General features: G+C 45.4%; 1 protein-coding gene across 1 annotated transcript in view; it reads left to right on the plus strand.

Annotated features, from left to right (window-relative positions):
- The first annotated feature begins 394 nt into the window (after nucleotides 1-394).
- LOC139565140 (rho-related GTP-binding protein RhoN-like) overlaps nucleotides 395-14207 on the plus strand; it is a 46344-nt gene continuing 32531 nt past the window's right edge. Inside the window, exons 1-2 of the mRNA XM_071385251.1 lie at nucleotides 395-781; nucleotides 1340-1427. Of these exons, the coding sequence (XP_071241352.1) occupies nucleotides 680-781; nucleotides 1340-1427 (190 nt within the window). The 5' untranslated portion in view covers nucleotides 395-679. The remainder of the gene's footprint in view (nucleotides 782-1339; nucleotides 1428-14207) is intronic.

Genomic DNA, 14207 nt, shown 5'->3' on the forward strand with positions numbered 1-14207 from the left:
TGTTGTATGGCAATGCACAATACAAAAATACTTTCCTTTTCATTTGTTTTGAGAATGTATAAGACACTCCCAGTTAACATTAAGATATACTTTAGACCTATACATCATTTATAAAGAGTTTACAAGCCGTTTATCAACTGTTAGGCTACTTATTCATATAGTTTTACAGTTTATAACTATGTAATAAACAGTCAGTACATTCGTTGAAAAATGTATCTCAACACAATCCTCAAAGCTAGAAATAAAGGTCATAATATGAATCATCTTCCGACAACAAATAATGAAGACGTGTGTCACTGAAGGACAAGTAAAGAGACAAGCTACCAAACAAGTAAATGAACACAGAGGCACGAGGACCAACTCGCTCTTGTCCGGGCGCGTGTACGGGCAAGGCGTGGCCAATTAAAAAGTCGAGTTTGAAGGGAGGGACCCGCGTGCAGCTGCTGAGTGCGGAGGCGAGCAAGGCGGGTGTAAACAGGCACAGAGAGGATAGCTAGTGTAACCGTGGGAACCGAGGGCTGCACGGGGTGGACAGGGGAGGACAACCGGGGAGGACACATAGTAGGGCGCGCCACAACCGGGGCATGTACCTGCTGGTTTTTCCTTGAGTTCCGTATATCCGCATCGGTTGGTGAATGAAACCGATCCGCGTCCAGAACAGACACACTGACAGACAAAGATGGAAAGTCAAGGCAGCCGCTGTAAGATCGTGGTGGTCGGAGATACGCAATGTGGTAAAACGGCGCTCCTACATGTTTTTGCGAAGGACTGCTATCCGGAGGTAAGTGTCCTGATATATATAGGCTTGTTTAGTCTTGCGTTCTTGCGTTATGAACACGACTGTCAACACTTGAAAACAGGCACCTGGATCATTTAAGAGTGGTAGGTGTACTGTAGGTCATCGCAGTTTGTGAATGAAGCAAAAATGAATGTCAAGACAGACACCAAACCAAATAGAACGACAGGAGCTTTTTTATTCTAATCATTTAACCCCAAATGTCTTGATTTAAATTATGAGCCAGAGGTGTGCACGCACCTGCGTTAGGCAGAGAGAGAGAGCGAGAGAGAGAGAGACGGAAACTGAAAGACAGGGAAATAATGAGCACCTTTAAATAAAAAATGGCCAGTATTATTAGTGATTAAACAATATAGACTCATATAAGGTATTTCGAAGTGTATTCAATTTCTTCTTTTGATTAATATTGTATCTTGGTGTTATTGGCAACTAGACCTATACTGTTTTAATATAGTCTATATATTTGTATGATTCACTACGTCTAACCTACGTTACGGCTAGGCTATTAGTGCTTTACTAATCAAGATGCACCTCTTTTTTCAGAACTATGTCCCCACCGTTTTTGAAAACTACACGGCCAGTTTTGAAATCGACAAACAGAGGATTGAGTTGAACATGTGGGACACGTCAGGTAGGACTATTTCTGCTCTCTGCATCTCCTAAAGGCTGATGACAAATCAATCCCGCTGGCTGCTCAGCTTGGCAGTGACGACAGTCCATGTCTGCAACCGGTGGGAGGGCTGCTTCAATCATTTCTGGGGGTTTTTCAAGCAGCCATCTCTCTGACGAATTGCTTTGACCATGCCAACTTACGACTGACTGACTGGCGTACTTTTGCTTGAGGCATCTGCTATTTAGGATTGTTGTCTTTGCTGAAAATCTCCCGTGCCCGTCTTTTCTCTCAGCGCTGCACTCTGTTTGCATTCCTCTCTCTGCGGAGCGCTGCGCGTGGCTGGGCTGTTCCCATGCTCTGTCCAGGGGCCAGAAGACTGCTAGGGGGTCGGGGAGGGGCGGGGGCTGAAGCAGAATGGCCGACTGACTGACTGGTCCACAGAAATGATCCCAACCCATCCACACTGTTTCTGTTGTTCTGTTGTTTGACTGTGGTTACAGTTGCGCTGGCTCTCAATTCGCTCCTATCGGTGCCAAATGGCTGCAGATAGTGTTTCTCTGGACGTTAACTGACTTATTTATGCCTCCTTTGTCTATAATGGGTCAGTCAGTGTTTGGTTCCAAGTATGGACCCTCTATCTGAGGGGTTTAGAATACGGATGCCCTCCATGGTGGGAAAGCAATTTGGGGTTGCCCCCTTGAAACCACATCTCCAGACTCGAGAGGAGATGATTGTGGCCCGTCTGTGTGGAATGCCATTCTCTAGTTTCAGCTCACAGCCCAGGCTGAAGCTGTAAGTGCAGCTCAGAGATCCACTGACCGGTCAAAACAGTATCTGAAACATCTCTGACTGAGTGACTGAGAAGCCTGGGTATGTAATTGAACCCCCACGGGAATCCCTGTCTATTGCCATAAACATTCCTAAACCTAAAAACATCCTCACCGCGGATGATGATGATGATGGAGGTATGGCCGTTTTACACGGTTATATAGCTGAGAGTGTTTTCTTTTGAGGGGATTTTCTATGTGTGGGAGGGACCTGGTGTTGACCCTGAGAGTAAATCTACTGGAGTCTGTCAGTGAGGGCTGAAGAGGTCTTCTGTGGCTGAGAGGCAGGACTGAGTGGGTCAGAAGTCCTCCTTATCTCCTCAATAGCTTTGGACGGGGGGGGGGGGGGGTGTCTTCTGTAATAATAGCAGGGTTGTGCTTCTGTCTGTCCATATCTAACCCCTTTGATGATCACTGACGATGGATGATTCGCCTTTTATCTCCTTTAAAGAGACCATAACCCCCCTCCCTTTACTACCAACATGATATCACCCACCCAGCCTACCAGCCTCAAGCAAGTTTCACTCAAGAGTGTGTGCTCACATGCATGCCTACTTACTCTTTGGTTCGTACCAAACACAGATGCTCATGTTTTCACTCCAGATGTGAATTAGTTAATGGATGTTCTCCCATGGTAAAAACACTCAAACATTTAAATAAAGAGAGAAAGGTCAGGTTTCTGCCTCGGACTTCCTGCCCTTCTTTTTTTCCCATACTTTTAATTCCACCTTTCTCGTAACCCCCTCTTCTGCCCTCTCACTCCACGTTCCCCCTCTCATGTGCGCTGGCAGCAGCAGTGTATTGCCAGGGACCATGTGTCTTTTCCACTCCATTTGTCTGGCTGTATGGCCACTATCTGGACCCACTGTGTAATTACTGCGAAGAAGCATTTACATATGTAGTAGACCCCCTGCTGGCCTTCATAAACTACAGTCAATATGGCCACTATACCACTTACTATACCACTTACTATACCACTTACCCATGTGTAGCACAGGACCAGGGTCTATAGAAAGCCTCCTGTGATCTATAACCAGTGGTTGAAAAAATACCCAATTGTCATTCTTCAGTAAATGTAAAGATACCTTCATAGAAAATGACTCAAGTAAAAGTGAAAGTCACCCAGTAAAATACTACTTGTGTAAAAGTCTACAAGTATTTCTTTTTAAATATACTTATTAAGTATCAAAAGTAAATGTAATTGCCAAAATATACTTCAGTTCAATAGTTAAAGTATAAATAATATTCTGAACATTAAGCAAAGCAGACAGCATGGTGTTCTTGTTTTTTAAATTTACGGATAGCCATGGGCACACTCAGACATCATTTACAAATGAAGCATGTGTGTTTAGTGAGTCCGTCCGATCAGAGGCAGTAGGGATGTCCAGGGTTGTTCTCGTAATAAATGTGTGAATCGGACCATTTTCCTGTCCTGCTAAGCAGTCAAAATGTAACGAGTACTTTTGGGTGTCAGGGAAAATGTATGGAGAAAAAAAGTACATTCTTTTCTTTAGGAATGTAGTGGAGTAAAAGTTGTCCCCAAAAATATAAGTAGTAAAGCAAAGTACAGATACTCCCAAAAAATACTTAAGTAGTACTTTCAGGGCCTCCCGGGTGGCGCAGTGGTCTAGAGCACTGCATCGCAGTGCTATGCTGCGCCACCAGAGTCTGGGTTCGCGCCCAGGCTCTGTCGCAGCCGGCCGCGACCGGGAGGTCCGTGGGGCGACGCACAATTGGCTTAGCGTCGTCCGGGTTAGGGAGGGTTTGGCCGGTAGGGATATCCTTGTCTCATCGCGCTCCAGCGACTCCTGTGGCGGGCCGGGCGCAGTGCGCGCTAACCGAGGGGGACGGGTGCACGGTGTTTCCTCCGACACATTGGTGCGGCTGGCTTCCGGGTTGGAGGCGCGCTGTGTTAAGAAGCAGTGCGGCTTGGTTGGGTTGTGCTTCGGAGGACGCATGACTTTCGACCTTCGTCTCTCCCGAGCCCGTACGGGAGTTGTAGCGATGAGACAAGATAGTAATTACTAGCGATTGGATACCACGAAAATTGGGGAGAAAAAGGGGATAAAAAAGTAGTACTTTCAAGTATTTTTACTTAAGTACTTTACACCACTGTCTATAACCACCTAGCTCTGTATAACAGGATCAGCTCAGTTGGTTTCACGCCATCTGCCGTCCACCTAGTTAGTGGTGGGTAATAAGATGGAGAGGGCATATTAGTAATAACATATCAGTTGAACAGAAGAGACTCCCCGTGGTCTCTGAATATCACCGATTCAATCATTATTGATGAGTCCTTGAGATGTGTTCTGTTTCAGGAGCTGGAGTCTAGCCTCCTCATTTACACGTTTACAGCCTCTGTGGTCTGATAGGTCTCAGGGGGTTTGGTAGGACGTGTATTGCCATTAACAAGGTCACGGTGCCTATTGTTTTAGTGTGGCAGTAGACCATTGATTAGTTTAGCCTCGGTGATCTGTTGTTTTTCCAGGCCGGCAGGGTTTCCAGTATTCACACGATGGAAGAAAACAAAGGTGAGGTGTTGATGTAATTAGGGCCATGACTGTGTTTAGGTACTGTGTGTGTGTGTGTGTGTGTGTGTGTGTGTGTGTGTGTGTGTGTGTGTGTGTGTGTGTGTGTGTGTGTGTGTGTGTGTGTGTGTGTGTGTGTGTGTGTGTGTGTGTGTGTGTGCGTGTGTGTGTACCGGTGTCTTAGTGAATAGGATGTTTATTTTTAAATTGGCATCAACAGAAACAGGGCCATTATGGCTGTCCAGAATCAGAGGGAAATTGGCAGCTGCTTTGTATTCCCCCTGCATTATGCCACGGACCATCTGGTGGATTAAGTCAATTAGAAACTGATTGAGTGGAATGCAAATGAGAATGTTTGTCTGTGTGTGTGTGTGTGTGTGTGTGTGTGTGTGTGTGTGTGTGTGTGTGTGTGTGTGTGTGTGTGTGTGTGTGTGTGTGTGTGTGTTTGTGTGTGTTTGTGTGTGTGTGTGCGTGTGTATATTGTGGGAGAGGGCATAGAATGTGTATGCATGTCTGTTTATCTGTGTTTGGCATCTGTGTATTTGTGTATTTGTGTATCTAAATAGCAGTAGCGAGGACCGGTATATAAAAAGCCAGCGATGACTGACAAGCCTTTGCTCCTTGAGTTCAAATGTCACCATTCCTAACCCCATTCCAAGCTGTGATTGGCCAAGCTAACTGACACTGGGTCACAATAGGTCTGTGCACCAATCAGTGACCAGTACTGGGTGCTCACTGTCACGGGTTCTAATGCTCGTCAGCCAAACTGTCATGCCCCCTGTACTGTGTCTCGTCCCAGTGTGGTGATGCTGCACCATGGGAACTATCTCGTCCAAGTCAGGCCTGGAACATTCTCCCACTCACAGCACAGCAAGGACTGTCCCAGGGAATATCTTAAGTAACTCATGACAGTCAGTCAGGCTTCTCCCACAGTCCCACACCGCAGTCACGTCTCTGTTTATGCTCTCCGACTGACTACTTATGATTCCTATCTTAACAGTTGAAAGACTTGTCTGTTGCGGCTCAGAGAATGTTCTTAGTCATTCTGTAGCTTCACACATATTTTGAATGATTCCTAATTTCGTTAGAGGTGTTAGGCAATGCCAAAGGCATTAGGCAATGTCAAATACCTCTCAATGTCAAATACCTCTCAATGTCAAATACCTCTCAATGCCAAATACCTCTCAATGTCAAATATCTCTCTACTTGACCCGCCACGTGTTTTATAATGATTATTTTATAGCACTTTTACTCACAACAGGTGTTTCTGTAATTAGTGGTGTGATATATTTTTTATATATTTTGGATTTGAGAGATAATGCCAAATAGCTTCAAACACCCACACAACCACCACACACACACACACACACACACACACACACACACACACACACACACACACACACACACACACACACACACACACACACACACACACACACACACACACACACACACACACACACACACACACACACACACACACACACACACACACACACACACACACACACACACACACACACACACACACACACACACACGCGCACGCACACACACGCAGTGACTTTTCAACATTTCTGGTGAGTATGTTTTGAACTACAAGCCACATTCTCAGTGCAGAGGACCATTAGGGCATCAAGAGCCCTGTATAAACAAGCTTAGCTCGCAGGGCCTTCCTGTCCCTAGCCTTTTCCACTTGATTCATCTTTAATAGCATCTGCAAGAGCCACAAACCGAAACAGAGATGAAATAAAACCAACACCCCCCCCCCCCCCCCCCCCTATACTCTATTGTGGCTGGGGTCCTTCAGAAAGCAGAAACATGACACGAGCAGCTCGCCCGGATTGCCATGTTGATTTACAGTTCTAGACAGAGATGACTGGGGAAGATGACCTCAGTGAAGTGCTGCATCAGTCGGCCTTCGGTTTGCCCTTCCTCGTCGTGCCGTGATGCTCCTCATCCTCATACGTTTTCATCTTCCGCTACCCACACTTGTCTTTTAGGGTTTGTGAATACACACTTATTGCGCAAAGCTTTTGTTCGTTTTGCGTGACGTTTAACTCGATCACAACCCTTGGATCGTGGTAAAAATGTTTCCCCCCCCCCGAAGTTAAATCTTTATTTTCAGTATCCTGAAAATAGATGAGCGTATGTTCCTCTTAGCTGCTGTTGACTAACCCACACAGCTGCACTAGCCTGACCTGCCTGGGGTTAGAACTGCCAAAACGCAAACCTGTTTTTATGATGATTAGCACATAGCAGGCACACCCGCCGGTTAGGTACAGCCGGTGAGTGTACTGTGCACCTGTGTGTCTGTGTGTGTGTTTGTGTATGGAAATGAGTGGTAATGAAGGGTTGTTGTGCCTTCAAAATGACCCTTGTTAACCCCCCCCCCAGAGGAATTATTTTATGAGAAAAGTGTTAGGATCACGCATGGAATCACATTTCAGGTGAACTACCCACCCCTCCTCTCGCCCAATTTATCTGTTTGAAAAGGCTCGATGATCATTTCCTCTGCCATTATTTTGCCATTGGAATGTCAAACGCTGCATTTTGTCGGTTTTAGAACGATTGTTTCAGTGAAGCACCATTATGGAGAGTAGCTGTATTCCTAATATAATAGGGAAGGTGTTGCCCGATACCCAGACTATATTTAGGACATGAAATGGTACGTCAGGACTACTTAACCCAAACATGTCATCAGAGCACTTAAACGGAAGTAGTTAGGAGAACCCGTTGTAAAAGATTCACCCTATCCACCTACGCTTAGTTCCCCTGCCTGAAGAACACTGCCTATGCTCTTATACATATCCAATTCAACACATCGTAAAAGGGTATGTTTCTTTATGTTTCCACCTTTATAAAACAACCCCAAAACACCAAAGACCATCACTAATAGTGTTGTATAACGCAAACTACCAAATGAACATGGACGGGGCATTTGAGCAGGAGCCGGACGTAAACGCGTGCTACTGCCAGGTTTGCGCTTACAGACAGACAGACAGACGGACAGACGGACGGACAGACAGACGGACAGACGGACAGACGGACAGACGGACAGACGGACAGACAGCGTTGGAATGCATGTGGAGCTATTTTTGGACAGGGGGTGGTGATCTGGTTCTCTGTTGAGCCTCTGGCAGGCGTCAGCTCTGTGGGGGGGAGGGGGGTTTAATCCGGCACCTCCCTGGCCTCCCTTGCGGCTCCCCGTCCCTGGCCTCCCGTTTTGGAGCACCTCATACCCACTGGAGAAGAGCCTCCACAGTTGCTGCGTCTCTCTTTTACATATAGATCACAAGTAATAGCTGTATATGTGGTACCGTTGCAAAAATTCTGGAAACCAAAATACAGATTTTTCAGATATCCCGGTTGGAGGATTAATAGATTTCCTGCTTATTCCGTATTGATTCCAGGAATAATCCAACTGGGATTTCGGGAACACCTGTGCATTTTGAGAAGATTACTGGAATCTTGCACCCTAACATGTGGTGACTGTGGATTTACAGCATGTGGACATGTACAGTAGATATCTTATTCATAGATACTGTAGCCACCTCACCACACACTGCTCCACTGAGTGTCTGTGACAGTGTAGCCACCCAGAGGTCCAGGCTGCAGGGCTTGATGTTTACCCAGTCAGAGTGGCCCCAGTCACTAACACTAACTGTTACGCTACCGTCACGATGTTGGAGGAGACCTGGGTGCCTGTATGCTTAAGCCAGAGAGACAACAGGACCCTGGACAATTGAAAGAGGGAAAAGAGAAGAAAACGTGAAGGAACGAAGAGAAAGACAATAGTCTGACATGGCTAGTTTCACGGCCAAATGAGGGTGTTTTAAAATGAACCGTGTCCCTTCTCTCTCTGTTTCAGCTTTTTCTCCACCACCATCATTCTCTCTCTCTCTCTCTCTCTCTCTCTCTCTCTCTCTCTCTCTCTCTCTCTCTCTCTCTCTCTCTCTCTCTCTTTCCCTCTTCTCTCTGTCTCTCTCTCTGTCTCTCTCTCTCTCTCTCTCTCTCTCTCTCTCTCTCTCTCTCTCTCTCTCATCCTCTTTCTCCTTCCCATGTTCTCCCTCTCTGTGATGGCTCATTAGTTTGCATAACTCTGTTCTGACCTGACGTCAGCGACAGTGTGTAGGAGAGGAGGAGAGGAAAGGAGGAGAGGAGCAAAGGGAGGGTAGGAGTTGTGAGAGGGCCAGTCAGCCTCAGTGACAGGAACACACAGCCTATAATTAAACACACAGAATATCCCATTTAAGTCTAACACACTCGCTCAGACAAACGCACAGATGCGACTATGCAGGCACGCATGCAAACACACACACACGCCCGCGTACATACCTTTTTTTGAACAACCTAACAACTCAAAGGAAACATGCATACGGTACACCCAAGGTCATGATCCTCGCTGGGCTTATTATGTGCTGTGCTCTTTCGAGTGGTATACTACACAGCCCCATGGTGAGCCCACTGCCCACCTGCCCCGGTTCCACTCCCTGTTCCTCTGCCCTCGCACTGCCTCCCAGCTCCTAATCTAGTCACATGGCGGCTTTTGGGGGATTCCATCCAGACAGATCTCTCATGACATCCTCCCCTCTGATCCCTCTGCTATCTGATGATCTCTGTGATCTCCGTATGACCGGCTGACCTTGGTCACAGACAGACAAAGGCCCTATGATACGTCTCTGTCTGTACCGCCTCTCTTAAATATGACTGTAGACTCACTGGGAGGTGCTCGACACTGGGGCTTAACGTACAATCTGCTTAACATATTCACATCAGGACACATAGTGATGATTGGTGCACATATGGCTCTTATATACTTAGGTGAATACTACTTATTGTTGTATTTTTTGATTGAACTTTTATTTTGACAGGGACTCATGCTGAGACCATGGTATTTTTTACAGCCTCGCATTGATAAATCAATACACCATCAAAAGCACATCAATATACACTACACACATCAATATCCTGTACACATTAATATACACTATACACATCAATATCCTGTACACATTAATATACACTATACACATCAATATCCTGTACACATTAATATACACTATACACATCAATATCCTGTACACATTAATATACACTATACACATCAATATACACTATAGACATCAATATCCTGTACACATCAATAATACGCATAATTATACTGTACACATCAATAATGCACATCAATATACTGTATACATCAATAATACACATCATTAAACTGTATACATCAATAATACACATCAATATACACTATACACATCAATATCCTGTACACATCAATAATACATATCATTATACTGTACACATCAATATACTGTATACATCAATAATACACATCAATATACTGTATACATCAATAATGCACATCAATATACTGTATACATCAATAATTCACATCAATATACTGTATACATCAATAATGCACATCAATATACTGTATACATCAATAATACACATCAATATACTGTATACATCAATAATGCACATCCATATACTGTATACATCAATAATGCACATCAATATACTGTATACATCAATAATGCACATCAATATACTGTATACATCAATAATACACATCAATATACTGTATACATCAATAATACACATCAATATACTGTATACATCAATAATACACATCAATATACTGTATACATCAATAATGCACATCAATATACTGTATACATCAATAATACACATCAATATACTGTATACATCAATAATACACATCAATAATTGACATCAATAATAAGCAAAACACAATCATAGAAAACAACCCCTTTTTTCAGTAAAAAATACCTCAATCAGCCTTCTGAATTGTCCTAGAGCCTCCGATTCATCCAATTTTAGAGACCCTTGAAGATTATTCCACAAGTAAGGTGCAAAAAAACTGAAAGCAGACTTACTTAACTCAGTGGAGATCAAAGGGATACCCAGAGATAGCCCTCCCTGAGACCCGGCCTGCTATCTCTTACGTCTGTCTATAAGTTAACAATGAAGTAAGGCACAGCGGAAGTTATGCAGGAGGGATTCATTAATGAAAAAGAGTGCAATGCATCGGTCTACGGGATTTCAACGAGGGCCAGCCTACTTTCTGATACAGAATGCAGTGATGTGTACTGAACCTATCGACCTTATGGAAAATACATGCTAATGATCAGTACATCCTGCTAGATATCTCCAGTACCAGTGGTTTGTACACACGCTAGCCTATTTACATTGTAGTCATTTAGCAGATGCTCTTATCCAGAGCGACATACTTGAGCAATTAGGGTTAAGTGCCTTGCTCAAGGTCATATCGACAGATTTATTTCCCACCTAGTCTGCTTGGGGATTGGAACCAGTGACCTTCTGGTTACTAGCCCAACCCTCTTAACCGCTAGGCTATCTGTCGACCCTATCAACTGCTGGGGACCGCTACGCTATCTGTCGACCCTATCAACTGCTGGGGACCGCTAGGCTATCTGTCGACCCTATCAACTGCTGGGGACCGCTACGCTATCTGTCGACCCTATCAACTGCTGGGGACCGCTAGGCTATCTGTCGACCCTATCAACTGCTGGGGACCGCTAGGCTATCTGTCGACCCTATCAACTGCTGGGGACCGCTAGGCTATCTGTCGACCCTATCAACTGCTGGGGACCGCTAGGCTATCTGTCGACCCTATCAACTGCTGGGGACCGCTAGGCTATCTGTCGACCCTATCAACTGCTGGGGACCGCTAGGCTATCTGTCGACGCTATCAACTGCTGGGGGCCGCTAGACTATCTGTCGACCCTATCAACTGCTGGGGACCGCTAGGCTATCTGTCGACCCTATCAACTGCTGGGGACCGCTAGGCTATCTGTCGACCCTATCAACTGCTGGGGACCGCTAGGCTATCTGTCGACCCTATCAACTGCTGGGGACCGTTAGGCTATCTGTCGACTCTATCAAATCAAGTTTATTTTATATAGCCCTTCGTACATCAGCTAATATCTCGAAGTGCTGTACAGAAACCCAGCCTAAAACCCCAAACAGCAAGCAATGCAGGTGTAGAAGCACGGTGGCTAGGAAAAACTCCCTAGAAAGGCCAAAACCTAGGAAGAAACCTAGAGAGGAACCAGGCTATGAGGGGTGGCCAGTCCTCTTCTGGCTGTGCCGGGTGGAGATTATAACAGAACTATGCCAAGATGTTCAAAATATTCATAAGTGACAAGCATGGTCAAATAATAATCATGAATAATTTTCAGTTGGCTTTTCATAGCCGATCATTAAGAGTTGAAAATAGCAGGTCTGGGACAGGTGGCGGTTCCATAACCGCAGGCAGAACAGTTGAAACTGGAATAGCAGCAAGGCCAGGTGGACTGGGGACAGCAAGGAGTCATCATGCCTGGTAGTCCTGACGTATGGTCCTAGGGCTCAGGTCCTCCGAGAGAGAGAAAGAAAGAGAGAATTAGAGAGAGCCAAGATTTTCAAAATGTTCATAAATGACAAGCATGGTCAAATAATAATCAGGAATAAATATCAGTTGGCTTTTCATAGCCGATCATTAAGAGTTGAAAACAGCAGGTCTGGGACAGGTAGGGGTTCCATAACCGCAGGCAGAACAGCTGAAACTGGAATAGCAGCACGGCCAGGCGGACTGGGGACAGCAAGGAGTCATCATGCCCGGTTTGCCGTGACGTATGGTCCTAGGGCTTAGGTCCTCCGAGAGAGAGAAAGAAAGAGAGAAGGAGAGAATTAGAGAGAGCCAAGATTTTCAAAATGTTCATAAATGACAAGCATGGTCAAATAATAATCAGGAATAAATATCAGTTGGCTTTTCATAGCCGATCATTAAGAGTTGAAAACAGCAGGTCTGGGACAGGTAGGGGTTCCATAACCGCAGGCAGAACAGCTGAAACTGGAATAGCAGCAAGGCCAGGCGGACTGGGGACAGCAAGGAGTCATCATGCCCGGTTTGCCGTGACGTATGGTCCTAGGGCTCAGGTTCTCCGAGAGAGAGAAAGAAAGAGAGAACGAGAGAACGAGAGAATTAGAGAGAGCATACTTAAATTCACACAGGACACTGGATAAGATAGGAGAAGTACTCCAGGTATAACCAACTGACCCTAGCCCCCCGACACATAAACTACTGCAGCATAAATACTGGAGGCTGAGACAGGATGGGTCAGGAGACACTGTGGCCCCATCAGAAGAAACCCCCGGACAGGGCCAAACAGGAAGGATATAACCCCACCCACTTTGCCAAAGCACAGCCCCCACACCACTAGAGGGATATCTTCAACCACCAACTTACAATCCTGAGACAAGGCCGAGTATAGCCCACAAAGATCTCCACCACAGCACAAACCAAGGGGGGGCGCCAACCCAGACAGGAAGATGACGTCAGTAACTCAACCCACTCAAGTGACGCACCCCTCCCAGGGACGGCATGAAAGAGCACCAGTAAGCCAGTGACTCAGCCCCTGTAATAGGGTTAGAGGCAGAGAATCCCAGTGGAGAGAGGGGAACCGGCCAGGCAGAGACAGCAAGGGCGGTTCGTTGCTCCAGAGCCTTTCCGTTCACCTTCACACTCCTGGGCCAGACTACACTCAATCATATGACCTACTGAAGAGATAAGTCTTCAGTAAAGACTTAAAGGTTGAGACCGAGTCTGCGTCTCTCACATGGGTAGGCAGACCGTTCCATAAAAATGGAGATCTATAGGAGAAAGCCCTGCCTCCCGCTGTTTGCTTAGAAATTCTAGGGACAATTAGGAGGCCTGCGTCTTGTGACCGTAGCGTACGTATAGGTATGTACGGCAGGACCAACTCGGAAAGATAGGTAGGAGCAAGCCCATGTAACGCTTTATAGGTTAACAGTTAAACCTTGAAATCAGCCCTTGCCTTAACAGGAAGCCAGTGTAGGGAAGCTAGCGCTGGAGTAATATGATCAAATTTCTTGGTTCTAGTCAGGATTCTAGCAGCCGTATTTAGCACTAACTGAAGTTTATTTAGTGCTTTATCCGGGTAGCCGGAAAGTAGAGCATTGCAGTAGTCTAACCTAGAAGTAACAAATGCATGGATTCATCTTTCTGCATAATTTTTGGACAGAAAATTTCTGATTTTTGCAATGTTACGTAGATGGAAAAAAGCTGTCCTTGAAACAGTCTTGATATGTTCGTCAAAAGAGAGATCAGGGTCAAGAGTAACGCCGAGGTCCTTCACAGTTTTATTTGAGACGACTTTACAACCATCAAGATTAATTGTCAGATTTAACAGAAGATCTCTTTGTTTCTTGGGACCTAGAACAAGCATCTCTGTTTTGTCCGAGTTTAAAAGTAGAAAGTTTGCAGCCATCCACTTCCTTATGTCTGAAACACAGGCTTCTAGCGAGGGCAATTTTGGGGCTTCACCATGTTTCATTGAAATGTACAGCTGTGTGTCATCCGCATAGCAGTGAAAGTTAACATT

The sequence above is a fragment of the Salvelinus alpinus genome, chromosome 36 (assembly GCF_045679555.1).
Source record: "Salvelinus alpinus chromosome 36, SLU_Salpinus.1, whole genome shotgun sequence".
Taxonomy (NCBI): domain Eukaryota; kingdom Metazoa; phylum Chordata; class Actinopteri; order Salmoniformes; family Salmonidae; genus Salvelinus; species Salvelinus alpinus.